At 42.4% G+C, this 21,516-nt stretch overlaps 2 protein-coding genes across 4 annotated transcripts in view; one reads left to right on the top strand and one right to left on the bottom strand.

Annotated features, from left to right (window-relative positions):
• The window catches only part of kat6b (lysine acetyltransferase 6B), a 30,530-nt gene extending 13,422 nt beyond the window's left edge, over positions 1–17,108 (top strand). For 2 of the 3 annotated variants that reach the window (XM_005794603.3, XM_023340549.1), the window contains exons 6-17: positions 215–344; positions 1,424–2,352; positions 5,064–5,185; positions 5,936–6,048; positions 6,155–6,296; positions 6,456–6,617; positions 7,011–7,104; positions 9,041–9,272; positions 9,539–9,698; positions 10,438–10,692; positions 12,151–12,460; positions 13,020–17,108. In XM_005794603.3, the coding sequence (XP_005794660.1) occupies positions 215–344; positions 1,424–2,352; positions 5,064–5,185; positions 5,936–6,048; positions 6,155–6,296; positions 6,456–6,617; positions 7,011–7,104; positions 9,041–9,272; positions 9,539–9,698; positions 10,438–10,692; positions 12,151–12,460; positions 13,020–15,793 (5,423 nt within the window). In that variant the 3' untranslated portion in view covers positions 15,794–17,108. The remainder of the gene's footprint in view (positions 1–214; positions 345–1,423; positions 2,353–5,063; positions 5,186–5,935; positions 6,049–6,154; positions 6,297–6,455; positions 6,618–7,010; positions 7,105–9,040; positions 9,273–9,538; positions 9,699–10,437; positions 10,693–12,150; positions 12,461–13,019) is intronic. The other variant, XM_023340550.1, reaches the window with a different exon arrangement.
• Positions 17,109–17,346: 238 nt separating this feature from the next.
• LOC102227479 (dual specificity phosphatase DUPD1-like) lies at positions 17,347–19,796 on the bottom strand. Its single transcript, XM_023340551.1, has 3 exons — positions 19,411–19,796; positions 18,234–18,457; positions 17,347–17,582 (listed from the first exon to the last, which is right to left on the bottom strand). The coding sequence occupies exons 1-3, from the start codon at positions 19,590–19,592 to the stop codon at positions 17,380–17,382; spliced, it is 609 nt and encodes a 202-aa protein (XP_023196319.1). The 5' UTR covers positions 19,593–19,796; the 3' UTR covers positions 17,347–17,379.
• Positions 19,797–21,516: the final 1,720 nt, after the last annotated feature.

Genomic DNA, 21,516 nt, shown 5'->3' with positions numbered 1-21,516 from the left:
CGAAGTCTATTTCACCGGCCAGAGAATTGACCCCATGTTTTTCCTATGGATTTTCGCTTTGTGCTGAGTAATTGATTGGTCATTGTGAGCTGGTGGGATTCTCGCCAGCGCTGTGCATTAAAGGAAATGTTTGAAATGAATGTGCTGTTTGTCCCCTTGCTTGATGAACCCTACCAAAAATAAAATGGTACTTCTCTGCTTGGATGCCCTCCAGGAACCTGGATCTGCCAAGTGTGCAGGCCGAAGGAGAACGGCAAAAAGCTGCTGCACAGGAAGGCTGACGAGATCAAACGCCGATATGCAAAGCCGATTGGACGACCGAAAAATAAGCTCAAACAAAGAATGTAAGTGTGCACTGTTTAAAATAATGATGTCTTATTTGGCCACAGGTGAATTTTCCATTTAGTGTAATGTCAATGCCCATTTATTCTTAAAACGCAGTTAAAATAATGCAACTTGGACATAAAAACTACCAGAAATAAAGCTGGCTGCTTAAAGTGCTATACCCAAGCATGTTAATAGAAAGTTAAGTGCAAGAAAAAGGTTGGTCAAAAAAGGGTGCAGGAAAGCATGCAATCTTGAAAAGACTGTGAAACAAAGCTCATTCAAAAGATTCACAAACTGTGCATTGTGGTTGGAGTTAGAACTTTATGAGCCACCAGACACAGATACATCCAGGATTTGAACTACAGCTGTTACATGAATCTGACACAAAGTCAAAATTTGGACTAAAGAGAAAAAGCACTGAATTGTTGCTCAGTGGTCCAGATACTTTTAAATGAAATTAAAATCTGCATTTAATTTAGAAATCGAGCTCCCAGAGTCTGGAGGAAGAGTGGAGAGGCACAGAATGCAAATTGCTTTAAGTCCAGTGTGAAGTTTCCCCAGTGAGTGATGATTTTGGGAGCCATGACATCTGCTGGTGTTGGTCCAATGTGTTTTATCAAGTCCAAAGTCAGCACAGCTGTCTACCAGGAAATTTTAGAGCACTTCATGTTTCCCATTGCTGACAAGCTTTATGTAGATGCTGATTTCATTTCCAAGCAGGACTTAGGGTCTTGTCACACTGCCAAAAGTACTAATACTTAATGAACATGTTATCACAGCTCACAAGCAAGCTTACCTAAACTAAACCCCATGGAGAATCTCAAGTATTTTTACAAGGAACATGATACACACCAAAGACATTCAGAAGGTTTAAAAAGATTATTTGACTCAGAAGAATCTGTGTAATTCTTCTGTGTAATATTTGTATGTAATATACAAATTTTCTGAGAAACTTAATTTGGGTTTTCATTAGTATTAATTTAATTTTTTTTACCTGAATGATGGATTTTTAAAAAACTTTTGAATGATATTCTAATTTCTTAATAAGTAATGCTGCTGCCTTCTTACAACGGACTTCTTCTGCTTGTCACTGCAGGTCTGTAACCAGTGGTGATGGCTCCATGGTAGCACTTGGAGGAAGGGGGTCACCTGGTAGGGGTCAAAAGATTACCGTCTGTTCCACACCTTCATCTGGTCATGCTGCATCTGTGAAGGACGCCAGAGACAGATTGACTGTCGCAGAGCCTTGTTGTGCGGTCAACGCCTCCCAATTCACCCCCTCCCCTCCCACAACCACCACTCCCTCCCTCACGCCCACCTCCACCCCAGCCACACTCACTGTTAACAAGAAAACCAAAGGGCTTATTGATGGGCTTTCCAAATTCTTTACTCCTTCCCCTGTGGGCCGTCGCACGCGAGCCGTAGCCATAGAGTTGAGCTCTAGAAACAAGGGCACGCCCAAGCTGTCCCAGCGTCCAGAACCGTTCGCCTTTGCTGCTGATGCCCCTCATAAGATAACCCCGACATCCTCTGCACTTCCTGCCACTTCCACGTCATCAGGACTTAGCTCCCCCCCGCAGGTGTCCAGCAGCTCCACCTCGGCGAACTCGCCTCAGAGCTCTTCCAGCCAGTCTAGTGTTCCTTCCCTGGGTAGTCTCTGCAGTAGCAGCCAACTGAAGGGACTCTTTGATGGACTCTCTCATATTTACACGACTCAGGGACAGTCGCGGAAAAAGAGACTACCGTGCTACGCACCACCTAAGCGCAGGCCCTATAAGCAGGACTTGTCCCAGTGCCTTGGAAAGAACGAGTTTAGCAAAAATAGGTTCCACTCCACCTCGGCAGGGTCTGGCCGACTCAGAGGACCCTCTTTTAAGATGGTCAGTCATTTCAAATGCAACCCTTTCCTTAAAAATCACAGGACACTAGGCAGACTGAAGTATAGAGTGAGAGCTCACAACGGAGCCACCTCACCAGAAAAGGGAGACTTGACAGATGGAAGAATTAAGCCTGAGAATAATCATGGTAAGCAAGGCTCAAAATACCAGCCAAGACCTGCGTCTCCACATCTTTAAGCTTCTTTTTTTTTTCTTTTTTTTTTTGTTAAGCTTGACACTAGCAATTGTAGATCTAATATTTTCTTTTTGAAGTCACCCTCAACATTCTAACAGGCTACTAATCCTCCTCCTGATTTGAATTAGTTTTAGTTCATTAACACAGTTTCGTTGCGTTTTGACTTGGCTGCGAAGTTTCAATGGCTTCCATCTTCTCGCCCGTTGGCTTTTTGTCATAGTGCATGGCCCACTAACTCCCTCATACCGCTCCTTGCTCTGTCCTTGACCCTCTCCAATAGTGCGCACATTGTGATCACCACACAGTAGAGCCTGTAGTCACATTGCGCTCCTCCTCATCCCACCGTGTCTTCTCAGCCTCACGTCCAGTGGTCATTAGACGCATACAACCCAGTAATTCAGCCACCCAAGTTGACTCAGAGCTGACACGATGATTACACCCAGAAGTGCACTCACCCTCATATTTTGCTGTCCACCAGAATGAAGTCCTAGTAGGAATAATAATGGAAGAAAAACTAAAGGATACATACTTCAAGAAGTTTTGAGCTTCTGCTCAAACAAGCAGCAGTATATATTGCCTTGCAAAGGTGTTTATACCCATGGATGTTTTTTCACATTTTGTCAGTACAACCGCAAACTTTAAACCGTCATTGGGGTTTGTGTTTTTTTTGTGATAGAGTAATAGGAAGCATTAATCTAAAGGGACGACTAGTTCTCACCCTTTTTTTTTAAATGTTTGGTGTGCATTTGTAATCACCTTTAAATATATACTTTGTAGAACTAAGTTTTGCTACTATTACAACTGCAGGATTGTTGGGTTATGACTCTACTAGCTTTGCACATCCACAGACTAAATGCAAAATAAGTCATGTTCTGTCAGTTTAAGTCAAGACCATCTGAGAACAGCTGTGCTGTAGGACATGTATGAGAGCTGTGAGACAGCAGTGAGATGTTCTGTAGGAGTGACGGAGGAGTTCAAGGTGGAGGTAGGACTTCATCAAAGGTCAGCTCTAAGCTCTATCTTGTTTGCTTTGGTGATGGACGGGAAGACAGTTGAGCTTAGAGTGGAGTCTCCATGGGATGTGATGTTTGCAGGTGAGTGAAACAGTTCCTATGAGGAAAAGACAAGAGGCAGAACTGGAGGTTTCAGAGCTCATGATGTTGAGGCTGTCTGTGTGAGTGACAAGGATGGATAGAATCAGGGTTGAGTACATTGGACAGACAGCTCAAGTTAGATGTTTTAGAGATAAAATCAGAGAGGCCAGATGGTTTGGACATGTGCAGAGGAGACACAATATTTATATCAGTAGAAGGATGCTGAGGAGGGAACCACAGGCTGGGAGGTCAAGAGGAATTTATGGATGTGCTGAAAGAAGACATGAAGTTAGTTAGTGTGAGGGTAGGAGTAAATGGAGTCCTAAAGGGAAAAGCCAAAATAGAAGAGTAAGGTCTTTGAACTTAAATTGTGAAGTTTTGCCACAGATTTTCAGTCTAAATCCTATTTCAGCTCTGTCCAGCTCTGTGTTTAGGGTTGTTGTCCTGGTGGAACGCAAACCTTTTGCAGCCTCTAAAGGTTTTTTTTTCCAGGATTGCCTATCAACTCTGACCAGCTTTTCTGTCTCTACTGAGGAAAAGCAACTCAAGGTCAAAAAGTAAAATTTTGGTTTCTTCTAAGCAAATCACTTGAGTCCTCTTTAGTGTTGGACGTGTTATACTTTTCCTTGGACAACTATTTTCTCCTTGCCACTCTTTCATTAAAGACAAATTTGTGGAAAGTACAACTAATAGATGTCCTGTCAACAGATTGGATTTCTAGTCCTCCAGAGTTACCATGGACCTCTTGGCTGCTTCTCTGATTAATTCTCACTTTGCCCACTCAGTCAGTTTGGGTAGTAAAAATGCAGTTTGGTATTCTCTTTCCATTTCCAGATACTAGGCTGAGTAAGGCTAATTTGGGAACATCTGAAGGCAAATGGTTCAACTGGATTCAATTCCTGCATCAACAGATTAGAGTGGCGGTAAATACAAATGCATGCCACAATTGTCAAAATGTTTTTGATTTTTACTTGTAAAAGGGTGTGAGAGCCATGCACCCTTTTCATTTCTGCTCACAATTATGCACTATTTTGTGCTGATATGTCACTAAAATCATATTAAAAGCGTTTAAGTTTGTGGTTGTAACTTCATAAACATGTCAAGATGTTCAGAGTATAAACACATGTGCAAGGTACTGTATATCCATAAATATGCTGATGACACTTCACTTCCACTCCTAATGGGTTTTTGTTTTGGTGGTTAAGTCATGTTGTTGATGTCTTTCATAAAATTACTGCCTGCTTTCCAACATCAGTTGCTTTTCATGTCGACACTCGCTCCCCTCACTGCATCGGCTTCTTAATTCATGGGAAACTGTCTTGGTGGATGACTAAGCACATGAAAGCGGTTATGCAATTAGAGTGATTTAGTTTCACTTCATTACATTAGGGATTTTAATACAAACATGCAAAGATGATACATTATGAAATTCCTCAGAGACTCAGCAGCAGTACTCACAGTATAAGAACATTTGCATAGAATGCATTTATGAAATTATTCAGCTGCTGCTGCTTTAAACTGCCTGGTGTTTGATGCATTGGTGTTGATTTCTTATTGTGCCTGTGACAGGCCACCTCAGCAAGCTGCATGTGAAGCAGGAGGCCCAAGCGGACTTGGCGGCCATGTCCAGAGATCACGTCTCGGAGGAAGACATTGAGAATTTCACTCGTGTCCAGGAACTTGCTGCTCAGGTGAGAAATGGGATAAGTGTGGGGAATGTTGCGATTTGAGATTTCTACGTAGCTTTGCATGTCAGCAAAGTACAGGGATAAAGCAAGGAGAGGCTGGTAACCCACCCACACAATCACTTATCTCATTTTTTATGAGAGCTGCAGCCACCTGTATTATTCATCCATCCATATCTGTATGTAAAGCTTTACCTCTGAAATATTTTCTGTAAACTTGCAGAGACTGTTTCTATACTTTAAATATGAGCAAAAATAGACAGAACATTCCAGGGGCTAAAAATTGGCTAAAAAGGACAGAGAACTTTGAAAGTTTGATTCTAGAAAACTAGTTTGTAAAAACTAGTTTGTAGTTTTTTAGTTTGTAGATTTTAGTTTGTAGTTAAACTAGTTTGTAAAAACTATGTTACGTGTAATTTGTTATGATTCCGCGTTCTCTGGTTGTTATTTAAATTGGTATACGCAACAAAATCTGTTATGGTTTGACTGAAATGATCATATGCAGAACATTTCCCAGTTGGATGATAGAAAAGCAGACACATGTTCAGACTAACAGAATGACTGATTTGACAACCATAAAACTGCTCTTACTGTGTTTAAGAGACCCATCTTGTTCCCATGTATCTCGATGTATCTGTTGTTCCCTCACGGGAAGCTTAAACTGAATTTATTTCAATATAACAACATTTACTGATGATAAGAAGCAATGTAACTTTAAATGATTTGAGTCGCTAAGCATTTCTTCATCTCTCATAGAAAACTGGCTCTCTAACGAACACAGACTTCGTCCGGCGTCCCGCTGTCATAGAATTCGGGAAGTACGAGATCCAGACCTGGTACTCGTCACCGTACCCTCCTGAATATTCAAGGTGATGTTTATTTTTACTTCATAAGTTTCCTTCTTTTCTCGGTTTTGTTGCAAATACCTCTCATACTAGAAGTCTAAACGTCAGCTTTAAATATTGTCTCCAACAGATTACAAAAGCTTTATCTGTGTGAGTTCTGCCTGAAGTATATGAGAAGCAAAAACATTCTCCAGAGACACACAAAGAAGTGCGGGTGGTTTCACCCTCCCGCCACCGAAATCTACAGAAAGGACAACCTTTCCGTGTTTGAGGTCAGCTCTCCTTTATGGCAGCAGAGCAGCAACTGTGTACAGCATGAGATTTCACCAATGAATGAGGTCAGGAATGAGCAGGGGGAAATATACAAGCTGCTTAAACACTGTCCCCTTGCTTTCTTTCTTTCTCTCTCTTCTCTGTTTTTCCGTGTTTAGGTTGATGGAAATGTCAGCAAACTCTTCTGCCAAAACCTCTGCCTGTTAGCCAAGCTTTTCCTGGATCACAAGACCTTGTATTATGATGTGGAGCCTTTCCTCTTCTACATACTTACGAAGAATGATGAGAAAGGCTGTCATCTTGTGGGCTATTTCTCCAAGGTATGGATTACAGGGTGATTTTATGGGAAACTACGGATTACGGCACTTCATTTTTTTTAAACGATTACAAAAAGACCTCAGTGCAATAAGTCTGCTTTTTCAGCATGGAAATTAGTTTTTAAACTGATTTTGGAGGATTTGAAGTATATTTCTAATAATTTTGGCTTTGCCGAACAACTCTGACTTGCTAAATAACAGATTCTCTCATCAAGCTGATTTACTGATAATCATCAGTTACGTACCTAATTTCTCACTCAGCCGTGCTCTTAAATTGAAAGCCATTATGTGTGTGAGTGTGTGTTTTGTGTGTAAAGACAAGGACAGTGGCAGGTGCAGTAAATTGCCAGCTTCAGCAGAGCTCTGACATACTTGATCTGTTTCTCCTTCCCTCAGGAAAAGCTTTGCCAGCAGAAGTACAATGTCTCCTGCATAATGATTATGCCTCAGTACCAAAGGCAAGGATTTGGAAGGTTCCTCATTGATTTCAGTAAGTTCTTTAATGCTTGTTTTTGGACCACCAGAAACACAATTTCACCTATTTTAATGGTCTTTACAAATAATTTTAGACTAAAAGAGGGATTTGTAGCTTGTGGCAAGGTGCTGTTATTTTGTTAAGGCTTTGAAAGGGTCTAATCAAGAGCATTCATGTGCAGTGCTTAGGCAATCACACATGATTAGGAGCGAAAAACAATATTATGGCTGCTTGTGTTATTTGATCCCTAGTAGTGTTTTCACCTAAACGGCTATTTCTATACAAAATAACAGCCCCCAATTCTCTCTTGTTGACTTGTGACAAGGTGTAGATGCTGCTTTTATGTTTGAGTGGTAGTAAATGCAGCACATACAATATTTATAGCTCTGCGGTCCACTTAAGAAAACAGTTGCTGCCTTGAGTGGATTTCTGTGTTTGGCCTGGCAGTTTTTTTTTTTTTTTTGTCCGTATAGGCATTTTTAAAAAATAATTGTAAAAAAATTCAAGAATTGTTGACTTTGTTTGTGTAAGAAAGGGGGGGGAAAAAACAGGGGGCGAGCGCAGGGAGGGCGGGCAGTAATGGAGCATTTGATTTCCTGTTCACTTTTGGGAGCCATTGAGACACAGAGATGCGAGAGGATCTGTGATATTGAGAGTGAGCAGATAACAAAGACGGGGATTAAGGGAGATTGAACGCAGCTGAGTTCTGAGCTCTTTGAAGGCTTTATTGGAAAATGTAGCTTTGGTGCTGGAAGTTGTTTAGATTAAGATTTTCTGTTATATTGGATTGTTTTGGAGGAACACATTTTCACAGGTAGCTCCAAAATTACGTGTTTGCTAGGAAAATATTTTCTTTGAACTCAGAACAGAAAAGAGCAGGAAATGTTTTTCTCGTTTAATTTCATTACTATATTCATTGCAATCAAAGGCTCATTATCTTAGCTTTAGTTATAAATATTTTCACAATCAGTGAAATATTATTATATGTTCACTGTTCTGCCATTAGATGTGCTTGTTTGGCTCTTAGAAGTGGGTGCCGTTAAAAGGCATTAATTAATTTCATGTCTCTCGTAATGGATGACCCTTTACAGGGCGGCCATGAAACTAATTACACTCGCATACATATTAGATTTTTTCTTGTTCATTATCTATCCTTAGTGCAGTCATGTGAGCAATGACATTCTCTTGCTTCTCTGTTTGGCTCCTTTATAGTGCCAGGCTAAAGTACTCATATCCCGTAAGCTTTCTCCGCATTTTGTTGCGTTACAACCAGAAGCGTTTAGATATTGTATTTGGATTGCATGTGATAGAGCAACACAATAGCGCATAATTGTGAATTTAATATGGTAATTACTTTACAAGTCTCAAAAACGACCTTCTAGTTTCTACTGTCAATTACACACCCCCAAAACCCAATGAACTAACTTCTAATTTCTAATGATTTAAAGAAAAGGACTAACTCAAGATTCACATGTCACAAACACATAATTACAACCTCATATGTAAACAGGTCATTGTTTTCAATCAATCAGGCCTTTCTTTGGCATACAATTAGGCAAGGATCTTGTTTTATTTTGACACCGCTTAGCTCTGCTTACCTAAATGGTGGCATTAGATTTTATTTTAAGGCTGTAGGGGAGTAGTGGGTTGAATGTAAAAGCATGCCACACTTTTCAGATTTTTAAAAATTTTCTTTCAGCTTCACAGTTATATTTGACTTTGTTTGGTATATGAAATAAAATCTTGTTAAAATTCACTTAAATCTGGGCTTGTAAGTCAACAAAACTTTCAGCCTCCATCGTAGCTTGCTAACAGTGGCTGACGACATACAACGGTGACTTCTTTGTCACATTCTGACCTCATTGAATATCTAAGGAAACTACCCAGCACTATTTAGCTTGACTAAAGCATTTTTTTTCCTTGTGTGTGTGTTTGATTCGTGTCTTTTTAGGTTACCTCCTCACCAGACAAGAAGGACAAGCTGGCTCCCCAGAGAAGCCGCTGTCAGAACTGGGTCGCTTATCCTACCTGGCATATTGGAAAAGTGTCATGCTGGAGCACCTTTATAAGCACCCAGATAAACACATCAGCGTTAAAGGAATCAGCAGGGCCACTGGGATGTGTCCACATGACATCGCCGCCACTCTCCAGCAGCTTGGCATGATTGACAGACGGGACGGCAGGTCAGTTTCACAGCCACTCTCTCCTTCAGTTGCCGCTTCTGCACGCCGTCTGACTTATCCAGGCCAGGGAGTATTTTTAACAGCATATCCATTAATGCTGCTGAATATTGACAGAAGTAAGTCAGGTTAAGTACCCCCAAGGACATGGAGCACCTGCGGTCCCGAAGAGCTTGTCTTTGTGCTTGTGTTTAACTGCACATCCCCCCGCCTCGCTTCTCTCTCCACTCTGACTCTTAATTCATGCGCTCTGCTCCTCTGTGTTATAGGACTGTGTTGGTCAGAAGAGAGAGGCTGATTCAGAGGCACATGGAGAGGCTGAGGGCTAACCCGCGCAAGAATGAGGTGGACCCGGACTCCCTGCGCTGGACTCCCTCCACCACTCTGAACGCTGTCCTGTCTGAGGAAGAAAGGGAGGCAGAGATGGATGTAGGTTTCTGAGTTCAAGTGAAAAAAATGCATGTACACCTCAAAAAGTTAGAATGTCATCAAAAAATATAGTTTATTTTATTAAATCTGTTCAGAAAGGGAAATTTTATGATTATTTACATATTGTCAAATTTCACATCTTGACAGTTACGATTCATGTCCTTTGCATCTTTTTCTAACTCTTTTCTTCCTTCCACTCAACTTTCCATCTATATTATTGACATTGCTTTTCAGCAACTATGTGTAATGAATTTATGCAATAGGTTTTTCAATTTTGAACAGAATCATATGAAAGTAAATTAATGTTTTATTGAGCAGTAGTTATTTGTCTCCATGCACCTGAAATGCTTTTAGCAGATGCATGTTAGATTGGCTGAGGAGTTTAAATTGAGGCCAATAATGAGAAATTCACTTTGACTTTCAGCAGGCATCTAATGTTGTGCAAAATTACCCCTAAATCATCATATAATTGATAGTACTGAATAAACCATGAAATGCAATCTCTCTACGGTTGCTTTACGGAAATGTTTTCATCCTGATGGGCAGACATCCAATCAGGATGCTGCTCATATTATCTGGAAGAAATACGCAATGATTCATTTGTCATGATGTTAATTCAAATCTCTTGTTTTCCCATTAGCCTCGTTGCTCAGATGTTTTTCTTTCTCTTTTTTTTTTTTTCTTTATCCGTGCACGCTCCTTTCCCAGAGATAATGCATCTTGTCCGTTTAATTACCAGGCCGAGCGGCTGAAGGAGCAGGCCAGCTGCTGGGAGAAGGAGGAGAGGGAGGGCTACATGATGACTCATGGAAGCAGGCAACCTCTCACCAAGGTCCACTGCAAGATTCCCTACAGGACCTACGAGCGCCGGCCGGCCCCTCCGTGGTCCAGGCGTGTCCAGCGACCAGAGGTTGTGAGCGACGCTGACGACGACTCCGATGGCTCACCACCCATCCTGACAAAAGCTCACGAATTGCTTTCACCCAAGAGAAAGGTGACTTTTACAGTTTGATCTGTCCTCCACATGATTACCACATTGATAAGTCTTTAGCTAGATATTTCCCCTCATTAAAGAGCATCTTGTTTACTTGCATGTGATACAAGTTTTAATAATTACTCATAAAGTGTGCTCAGGCTCCAGTAGCTCCATCCTGTCTTGTGGAGCCTCCCGTGTGTGCCTGCAGCAGTAGATAATGGATTGTGTTTTCACTGCTGGTGTCGAGACTTTGCAGGCTAAACCTTGTTCTATTGTCAGCGGTCATGGTTAATTTACCGCCCTCTTCTGTTGCTCCTCACATCTGTTCTTTCTATAAGGCACTGCCCCCTTGTGCCACAGATAATATTACACCGAACCAGAAAATCTGTTTAATACCCTGATACTGGCCGGCTGAGTTTATTTAGTGCCTTAGTTACAGTATTGATTTCACATTCTGCTTGTGAAAGGGGTTTTGAAGAAGAGTCGCAGGCAAGTCAGTGGGAAACAACTGAAGAATGTAAAATATAGACTGTGGTCTGCTTACTCTTGACTTTCTCATTTGTGGTTTTCCACACTGTGCTGCATTGCTTTTCACGGTGGATCTCATTTCACTCCTCAACTGTCATTCTTAGCCCTTTACCTAACATTTCTAATGGGATAGGGCAACACTGTTTTTTTGCAGAGTAAGGTGAAGGGTGAAAGTAAATTGCTCTGTGGCTCTTAAAATAGAATTTTCAGTGGCATGCTTGGAAACTAAAGAATAGGAGCTGGACTTGCAATAACTCTCACAAATAGAACTATTTTCTCAGTTAACAGATTTTAATGTCATTGTAATGCTTTTAATGTCTACTTTATATTGAATTTGGTGACTTTTATCATTCTTCTAAAAATACAACATTTAGAAAACTGCAGTTGCAGTGACTTTAATCACGCAATCTGAAATACAGCTGAAGATTTTTATGTTTCTTAAATTACCTTTCAAAATAAATTGAAACCCCTTGAAGTCTACTTATATTTTCCCACATTAAACCCACAAATGTAAATGTATTTTAATTGAATTTTATGTTATACACCAACATAAAGTAGTGCATAACTATCAAGTAGAATGAAAATGAAGTTTTAAAGTATGATGTGGATTTGTATTCAGTCCATTTTATTCTGACACCCATACATCAAATCTGGTTCAATAAATAGACCCTACTTGTGTAATTTAATTTCTGTATAAATCCACCTGTAGTAAGAGCCTCCTGTGTTCGGTAGAGAAGATTAGCAAATGAACATGCAAGACAGGTTGGCAATAAGCAGAGTTAGGTGATAAAACAATATCTCAAACTTTGAAAATTTTACAGAAAACTGTTCAGTCCTTCTACTTCACAACATTTAGTCTGGAAGCTCACGTTAATTTTAGCTCCAATTGAAATAAAACAATTTTACTCAGCTTTTATATTTATGATGTTTGGTTTGTTTATCTTTCAGAGCTCAGTGGTTCTTAAGAAGCGAGGGCGTAAAAGGAAGCGAATCAACAGCAGCGTAACGACAGAAACAATCTCTGAGACGACCGAGGTTTTGAACGAACCATTTGACAACTCGGAGGATGAGCGTCCAATGCCCCGGTTGGAGCACACCTCCAGGATGAGAGAGATGGAGGATGACGAAGACGATGATGATGAGGAGGAGGAAGAGATGCAAAAGTACAAGATATCAGCTTTACCATTGAAACGGCGAAGAGGCCGTCCAAGGCTAGAAAAAAATACACGCAAAGACAATCTTGAGCGCTGGAATGAAGGTATTTGCATCTACTTAAAAATCATTCTTTATAAATGTGGACAATTTTGTTGCCGATCTGTTAGAGGTTAGAATTTCATATTTTTGTAGTTTCAGAAAAAGTCTTTAAAATGTCTTAAATTCATGCATGTACCTAAAATTAAGCTATTAAATACATTTTAAAAAGCTGGCCTTTAAACCTGCTAAAACCCTTAATTAAGCTATTGCAATGGAAGATGAAGAAATTTGAAAACTATTGACAAAACTTGCCAACAAAATTGTCCCCACCTTGGGGCGTGCTGTGATGGCGTAGGGGTTAGCGCGACCCATATTTGGAGGCCTTGAGTCCTCGACGCGGCCGTCGTGGGTTCGACTCCCGGACCCGACGACATTTGCCGCATGTCTTCCCCCCTCTCCTTCCCCGTTTCCTGTCAGCCTACTATCATATAAGGGACACTAGAGCCCACAAAAGACCCCCTGGAGGAGTAAAAAAAAAAAAAAATTGTCCCCATCTCCACATAAAACATCTTGTTCTGCCTGGATGGAATGTCTTTGATGTGTTTGTTTTTTTTTATTTGTAGGACCTGAACTGGTTTCAAAGAGATCCAGCAGACCCCGTCCAGTGAAACGGAAGAAAGGCTGGCCCAAGGGGGTCAAACGCGGTCCTCCTAAATGGAGGCTCAAGAACAGCTTCAAGCTGAATCTCTACACGCCACCGGAAACACCCATGGAGGCAGAGCAGCACCACATTCGCACTGAGGAAACAAAACACATACCGGACCAGGAGTCATTCAGCGGCGACGAGGACACAAAAGCAGGAGGATCCTTGGACAGTCCAGATTTAATGCAGGAGCGGCTCCACTCAGAGCCCCCAAGTCCTGCTGATCATGGCTCCCAGACTTCAAGCTCCCCTGAAGGGTCACCAGTTGCTTCGCCAGCGTGTTCACCTGCTCTTTCTGTTGAGGCTCCCTCCCCGCAGCCTGAGGACAGAACTGACTCACCGGAACCGCCAGGGGATGACAAGCAGGATAGCGGTCATGATCCTGACTCTCCAGCCAAAGACATGGAGGACAGTTCTGAGAGGGCTGCATCGCCAGAGAACAGCAACGAAGAAAGTTACGAGGAGGAGCAGAGAGCTCGGATAGAGGATCAGAATGCTGATGATGAAGATGAACGTCACAGCAAGAAGGAGGCGCCTGAGGGCGGCACAGAAGAATCAGAGCAAAGTTCGAAAGACGCACCAAATGTCACTCAGGCTTTTTTAGATACAAAAGAAGATGACAGCTCTGAACTAAGTCAGCAGGTCTCCAAAGAATCCTGCAATGAAGAGGTACTGGTTAGTGCTGGAGAAAAACTACAGGATGCAACGCCAGAAACTATGGCAGAAACTTCACCTCCTGCAGCAGTAGCGGTCGCTTCCATAGCTCCACCAGACTCTGATAACCCAGCAGACTCTGAATCTGAGGAGGAAAGCGCACCCAGCCCTGGTCCAAACCACCCACCTCTTCCACCCTTAGGAAGGTCCGCGCTCAGCCCCGTGCTGAGAGAGAATCCCCCCGTCTGCACAGAGTTTGACTCAGAGACGGTCCAAGCTGTTCAGTCGCTGACGCAGGAAAGCGAGGGAGAGACGGTGTTCCAGGACTGCGCCGAGAGCCAAGAACCCTGCAGGAATCTGCAGACCTACGCCCACGTGGCGCAAAGCCCTCAGCTCACTCCGCTTGACGACTGCCCTCAGTCGGACCACAGCAGCCCCCTCTCCTCCGCGCAGTCCCATCCCAGCCAGTCTGTACGCTCCGTCAGCAGCCCGGCTGTCTCCATCCTGGAGAGCGGCTACACACAGATAAGCCCAGACCACAGCGCCATATCGGTGCCCTCGCTCCACAATATGGAGACCAGCCCCATGATGGACGTGCCATCGGTGTCAGATCACTCACAGCAGGTTGTGGACAGCGGATTCAGCGACCTAGGGAGTATTGAGAGCACCACGGAGAATTACGAGAATCCCAGCAGCTATGACTCCACCATGGGGGGCAGCATCTGTGGCACGGGCCCCTCCCAGAACAGCTGCTCGTACGGCACCATCCCCCCTAGCAGCTGCGCCGTGAGCCAGCAAATGGCAGCCGTCAACCCTGGTGGCTGCGGGATGATTCAGCAGAATAGCCTGAGCTCGCCACCACACTGCGGCGTCAAGTCGCCACAGGGCTGCGTGGTGGTGGAGAGGCCCCCCAGTAACTCCCAGCACAACCAGCACAGCCAACACAGCCAGCGCAGCCAACACAGTCAACACAGCAGGCATGGCCCGCCACACAATCAGCACAGCCAACACAATCAGCACGCCCCACACAATCAGCTCAGTCAACACAGCCAGCACAGCCACCACCACAATCACCACCCGCAGCACAATCAGCTCAGCCAGCACAATCAGCACACTCAGCACGCCCTCCACAGCCAGCAACAGCCTCCCATGGCCCAGTGCTCCATCCCTCCCAACTTCACCACCACCATGCAGCTGGCGGACATCCCCGAGTCTGGCAACCCCAACTTTGCCCTCTATGAGAGAATCAACCCTCAGGGGGAGTACGGCAGCGGGCATTACCCCCAGTCGTCGGGCCTCAGCCTAGCCAAGCTGCAGCAGTTCACCAACACGTTCATCGACCACCCGCACTCCAATCCGTTCAACCACGCAGCCCCACACCCCATCACGTCGTACGCAAACAATCCTTCGCTGTCATCGCAGCACTCCAGCTTGGTGTCCTTACCCCAGAATCCTCACAGAGTCCCCAACCCGCAGGTGCAGGCCACCATGACCCCGCCCCCAAATCTGAGCTCCCCATCATCCATGATGCTGCAGCCCAACATGGGCATCTCTCGCTCGCAGCGCGTGCCCCACCTGCCCCACATGCCATCGAAGAGCCACGTCTCGGCGCGCTCCAAGTCGGCGCCGCTGTCCCACAACCACCAGCAGCAGATGTATGCCCGACCGCCGCAGGCCGTCGCCATGCAGGCGCCGTCCAGGACCCTGGCCGCCATGCCGCGCATGAACATGAGCATGAACATTATGCCAGCACCGGGCTACAATGTCAATTCAATGAACATGCCCTCCCTCAACGCCATGAACGGCTATGGCATGAGCCAGCCCATGATGAACAGTGGCTACCCTGGCAACCACGCCTATATGAACCAGTCACCCCAGTACTCTATGCAGATGGGCATGATGGGAACGCAGCCATACCCCCAGCAGTCCATGCAGGCTCCGCCACATGGCAACATGGTGTACCCTCCAGCTGGTCACCATGGTTACATGAACACGGGCATGTCCAAACAGTCCCTGAAAGGTCCCTTAATCAGGCGGTAACTCTCCGCAGGACAGAGCTGCTTCTTCTCCTGTGCATTTGGCTGTTTTTAAAGATGCACTGATTAGGCCTTGCTTTCTTCTTCTTCTTTTTTTGTTTTTGGTGTCTTTTTGTTTTCGTTTTTCTTATGTTTGTTACTTAAAAAAAACCAGCAGCAGCACTTGTAAAGAATGCAAAAACTTTCATCCGTGAGGTAACTTTTAAAGCTAACATTAAAAAGTATTTTTGTTCCTCCAGATGGGAAGCCTTACATCATTAAGATGAAAATCTATTTAATTAGTGTTAGTGTCTCTGATGTGTCTTTAGGCCAGGCGGGTTCGGAGCTCAGTCGTAGAAGTTTCATCAGTGTAGCAGCCTCAAATGAAGCCATTTAATGCGCCTGCTGCAAGTGGAAATAGTGGCTGTTCAGTGTACCTGTCTAACAGTGCTGACAATTAGTTTGTACTATACTCATGCCTTTGTATATTTAAATTATTGTACTTATTTTGTAAAGTGATAAAACGCATGCTTCAGTCTCTGTTAGTGACAGTGCATTGAGTAGTACTGTACAAGTGTTGTGCTTAATAGCAAGCCATTTAAAAAAATATATGGCCTTTATTAGGTTTCCCTTCACAGGGAGAAAGATGAAACTATATTTTATTAAATCTAATAATGTAAAAAAATGTAAACTTTAGTCTTCTGTTTTTCTGTTTGGTTTGAGAGGTTTTATTGCGATGTATGTATAATTTTGAAGCCTTTTGTAACAGATCTCCTCAAGGCAGCTTTCTGTTTAATAAAACAGACTGATTTCTGTCAAAAAATAACAAAGCATATCTCAGTGTTTGTACCCTGAAAAAGAAAAAAAAAAAAATTCTAAAACATTTCAAAGTGTCCCGAAGTGTGGCAGAATTTAAAAAGAACTAAATGATTATAATGATGAAATAACAATAAAGATGATATAAATTTAGTCCAAAGTTGATATTTTACATAATGCCTTTAAAGCTACGTTTTCATTCCATGTGTAGATTTGTTTTCTATCTTTATAAAACATTGGATTTATATTTTACCGAATTGTAGAAGAATAGAGCCTGTGAATAGACCAAACTAAGCTAATGGATTGCATGTAAAACGCAACTTGTACTTGTGTTTTTGTTAATATTGCTCTTTTGTAGCCTTTGTACCTGTACAGAGTTGCTGGTAAGAACGGGGGGAAATATCTGGCTATGTGCACTCAAATCGAACAGAATGACATTCTTGTATTTATGACTTTTCTCCTTTTGTCAGTCACTTAAAATGCTGTACATTTTAGCATAAGAATAAATTATGATTGACCATGTACTTGATTGTTCTCCTTTTATGTGAAACACAGCTTGGATTTCTCTTTTAAAAACGTATCAAGGCGTTATCCAGACCAGAACAATGAAACCAAAAGTTGTGAACTGTCTTTTCAAGGCCACACAGTGAATATTTAAATTGGTATTAAGGCTTGTTTTTCCAAAAGTTGTGTTTTTCTTATTTATATTCACAGACGTGGAAAACATACATTTTCTTTTTAAAAAAAATCCTTGTACAATTATCAAGTTTACTTGACTTTATTTGACTCTTATATTTATAAGCCTCCTCTTTCCTCCAGGAGCTGTTGGTCTAGTTCCCTCAGCTGCTTCAGGAAGCCCCAGTTAGGGATGATCCGTCGGTGTCCCTTTACGTGCTCGATGGCGTCCACAATTGTCATGTTCTCGTAGATCATCAGGTAGGCGAGAAAGAGGGTGGCGGACCGACTCCTTCCCATCACACAATGAACCAGCAGTTTATCTGGAGATAAATCATGAAACACTTTTTATTTTCTTCACAAGTGGTAGGTCAATAGTAAAATAACAGCAAGTGCGCACAACCAGCAGAATTTACATTTAAGACAATAAAATGAGGGACAATGTAAATGCCTGTGAGCTATTGACTGGATTATGTTGTTTATTCTTTACATATTCAGTCCCGTGAAAAAGTGCTTCTTGAAATTTTGTCCCACAATCGACCAAAAAATTTGAATACATTTTGTTGGGGATTTTATGTAATAGAGCAACACCAAGAAGTTCATAATTGTAAAGTGAAAGGGAAAGTTTTATTAACATACATATGGGATTGTCAATCTTAAAGTCTTGGACAGATTCTCAGTCACATTTCTATCATGGATTAATTTTTATCTATAGCTTGCCGCTGTAGGTTTTGTCCTGCTGCAACCTGAACCTCCACCCCAGTTTTAGTGAACAATTTTGAACACCTTCCTCTACAGTTATGAGCTACTTTGTGCTGGTCCATTACTTAAAACCGAATAAAAGTCTGGGGTTTTTGTAACATAATAAACCAGAAGAAAAACAAAAACGTAGAGGTATGAAAGCCTGTGCAACACACTGAAGTCAGCGTGATAGAGACAGTAACCTTTCTGTGAAACTGGTAAAATTGTCTTACTCTGAGGATTTCGCAGTGTTTCCCGAATGAACTTGGTAGCAGAAAAGAAATGCTGGCTGAGGTCAAATGTCGGGACGTCTTCTGCAACCACACCATAGTAAACAATATCCATGTCTTTGTAATAGCCAGGCCCAGTGTCCACATTGTTCCATGTTCCTTCTGCTGCATTCAATATGTGAGTAACTCCCAGCCTCTTCAGGGTACACTTATCCATAGCAGTCTCCCTGCAGGAAGTCAATAAAAAGTACTGTTCATACTTGATAATTGTGTGGAAATAAAAACCTTTATGACAATATGCAGTAGGTTACAAGATCTTAACCTACTATTATCAGTATCTGATAATATAAATAAAGTCAAAACAGACGAGAAACGAGGCCTGACATTTGTAAGCTGGGAAAGGGTTGCAGTCATTTTAAGGACAGAGAGACTTTATGCACAAAGGGAGAAAGCATAAAACAACGGAGGGTCTCAGCTGTCCCAGAGCAAATTGGCACAAAAGAGCCCAGAAAATCTAAAGCACAAAAATGCACTCGTGTGAGATCCAAGTAAAAAATAAAATACTGCTGTGGTTTTCTGTGGCCTATTGGAACAAATTTACAACTTTTTGGAAAGTAGGGGTCTCTTTAGATCTGTTTTAAAACCTAAAACAGCATTTCATAAAAAAAACATCCTCACAGTCAAACATGGCGGTGGTAGTGTGATAATCAGGAGCTGCTCTTCTGAACCTGAACAGTTTCTGTAATTGATGGATCCATAAATTCTGCTTTCTAGGAAAATGTCTTGCCATTAGCTTTTGATATCTTTTCATGAAGTCAAAGTGAAGCCTAGCCAAAGTCTGGACTTAAGACATGTGGTGTCGTAACTGGTGTTGGTACTGAATTAAAACAATGTGCCTAAATTCCTCTCCAGCAATTTAAAAGACTTGTTGCCAATTACCCGTCTAGGCATTATGTCTAGGGGCAATTGCTTTTTTCTTCGGGGCCACAAGGGTTTAAAATATGTTTCTTATTGCATCTTGTATTTGCTTAGGTTTTGTTTGACACTTGAATTTGTTTGATGATCTGAAATATTTAAGTGTGACAAAAAAGAGAACAGGAAATCAAGGAAGTCAACCAGTTTTTCACACTACTCTATTTTTAGACTGTGTAGTGTTTGTTTTCTCTCTTTTTTTACTCACTCATCTCCAATGTAGACGTTAGGCCAGACCTCGTTGACACGAGTGTAAGCCACGCTCCCACGGTTGAGGATTTTCTCCAGCTCGTAGGTCCCAGGTGTGACATAATCGTCCGCCGTGCTGGACTCCTCTGCTGCTTTTGTAGCGTTTATCTTTGATCCGGCCTTTGACTCGTGAGAAGCCATTTTTTTTTTCCCTCACCGTGGCTTCCTTCCATACATGGTCCCTTTGCCTGAAGTCGTGAAGAAGCACACTTTTTGTTTTTTATCTTCCGCGTGCATCTCCAGCTCAGCTCACCGAGACATGGAGGACCTTTGTTTTCATCCCTCTGCCAGATTGTTGTGAAGCAACGCTTGAAGGCAGAACATAGGAAGGGTTAGTTCTGGGTGCAGATTGTGTAACCGTCTCTGTGACAAGGCATCAAATGCAGAGGATATTTTTAGGGCTGTGATGTGGCAGGGCCCCCCTGACCTTAGCTGCCATATGTTCCTGCCTGTGGGGAAAAGCTCCCACCCAGCCAGTCCCTGCCATCCACATCTAAACACGCGACTTTAATCTCTGCTGCTGGCGGCAAGCTGCGCTTATCCAAACTCTGAGCTTGCCAGAGGATACCCACATGCAATGGAGTGAACAGGGCACTCCGAGGCTTTGCTCCTCGAAATCGCGTCAGTCTCTCTTAGCCTTTCCGCGTGTCTTCAGATGCAGGGAGAAAGCGTGTAAGTGCAGCCTTACAACACCCGTTAAGGATGTTCTGCATCTCCCGCAGCCTCTCGTGGGGCCGTAGGCTGGAGCTGAAACGTGTCAGACAGTTCGACAGATGAGGTTTTCAACTGGGATGGCACATGCCTTTGATTCCCCCATTATATGATATGCACAGTCCATTCAGAGATCTAAACGCGAGCCCCCAAAAGTGGGAGCGCAGTGATGGCTGCATTGCAGGATGGCGGGATGAAGCTGCTAACATGTCAGACTGAGTTTTCACACCATCAGGCCCCTTTTACTTGCTCCCCCCGCCCCTGCCCTCATATCTTCATACCCTGCCATCATTCATTCTGACAGTGAAATCATTAAACCTGTGATATCCAATTCCTTTTATTTTGACAGCATCTTTCTCCCAGCGAGCTCTGGAGAGCATTTCTTATTAAGATGGCTTCGGGTTTTCATCTCTCTTTCAAAGTCTGACCTGAATCTGTATACTCCCTCAGAACCACGATGGCATATTTTTTGTCATTTTGCATCAAGCCTTTTTAGACATTTTACAGTTTTAACCATACTTCACTGGACTGAAATGAATACTTAGGTGGAGCATTGTTTATTTATAGGCGTAAGCTGTTTCTGTGTTGTTTCAGTGCAGCAGGGGTCTCGGCAGTCTGGTACTAATGGTGGTGTGTTTTAGGCAGCGATATTCTGCAGATTTGAGATCCATCATGGGAAATTCTCCCTAAAGACCAAAATTGTGTGTTTCTCCTGTTGGTCGTCAAACATTGCATTAATTCAGATCATGAGGACTGCATGTCAAGATGTTTTATGTGGTTACAGTGACTTGCAAAACTTTGACAGAGTATTAGGGCCATACTAAGAAAAAATTAAATTATGAAAATAGTCATAAAATTATGAGAATAAAGTCAGACAAGAATAAAGTCAAAATAATCTGAGAATAAAGTCATATTTCGACAATAAAGCCATAGTATTATGAGATTTAACTCACAATATCCTGAGAATAAAGTCGTACAAGAATAAGGTACTAAAAATATGAGAGTAAAGTCATAATATTACCAGAATAAAGTGGTAATATTATGACTGTATTCTCATAATATTATAACTTTATTTTTGTAGGAGTTTATTTTAGTAATATTATGACTTTTATTTTCATAATTTTATGACTTTATTCTCGTAATTAATTTTTTTTTTTCTTATAGCCTAACCTTAGTTTTTTGGGGGTTTAAAAAAAAAAAAAAACTTGTACAGGGTAATGTCATTTGTCAAGATGCTGACAAGGCAAATTGAACAGCCTAGCTAAAGTCGCCAATGAATGACTTTCCCACGATAGCGCTGAAATTGTAAACAGATATTTCACGCTCATGTTTGGCTGCAAATTTAGAAGAAATT

The sequence above is a fragment of the Xiphophorus maculatus genome, chromosome 10 (assembly GCF_002775205.1).
Source record: "Xiphophorus maculatus strain JP 163 A chromosome 10, X_maculatus-5.0-male, whole genome shotgun sequence".
NCBI classification, from domain to species: domain Eukaryota; kingdom Metazoa; phylum Chordata; class Actinopteri; order Cyprinodontiformes; family Poeciliidae; genus Xiphophorus; species Xiphophorus maculatus.
This window is presented reverse-complemented; position numbering and strand designations above follow the sequence as displayed.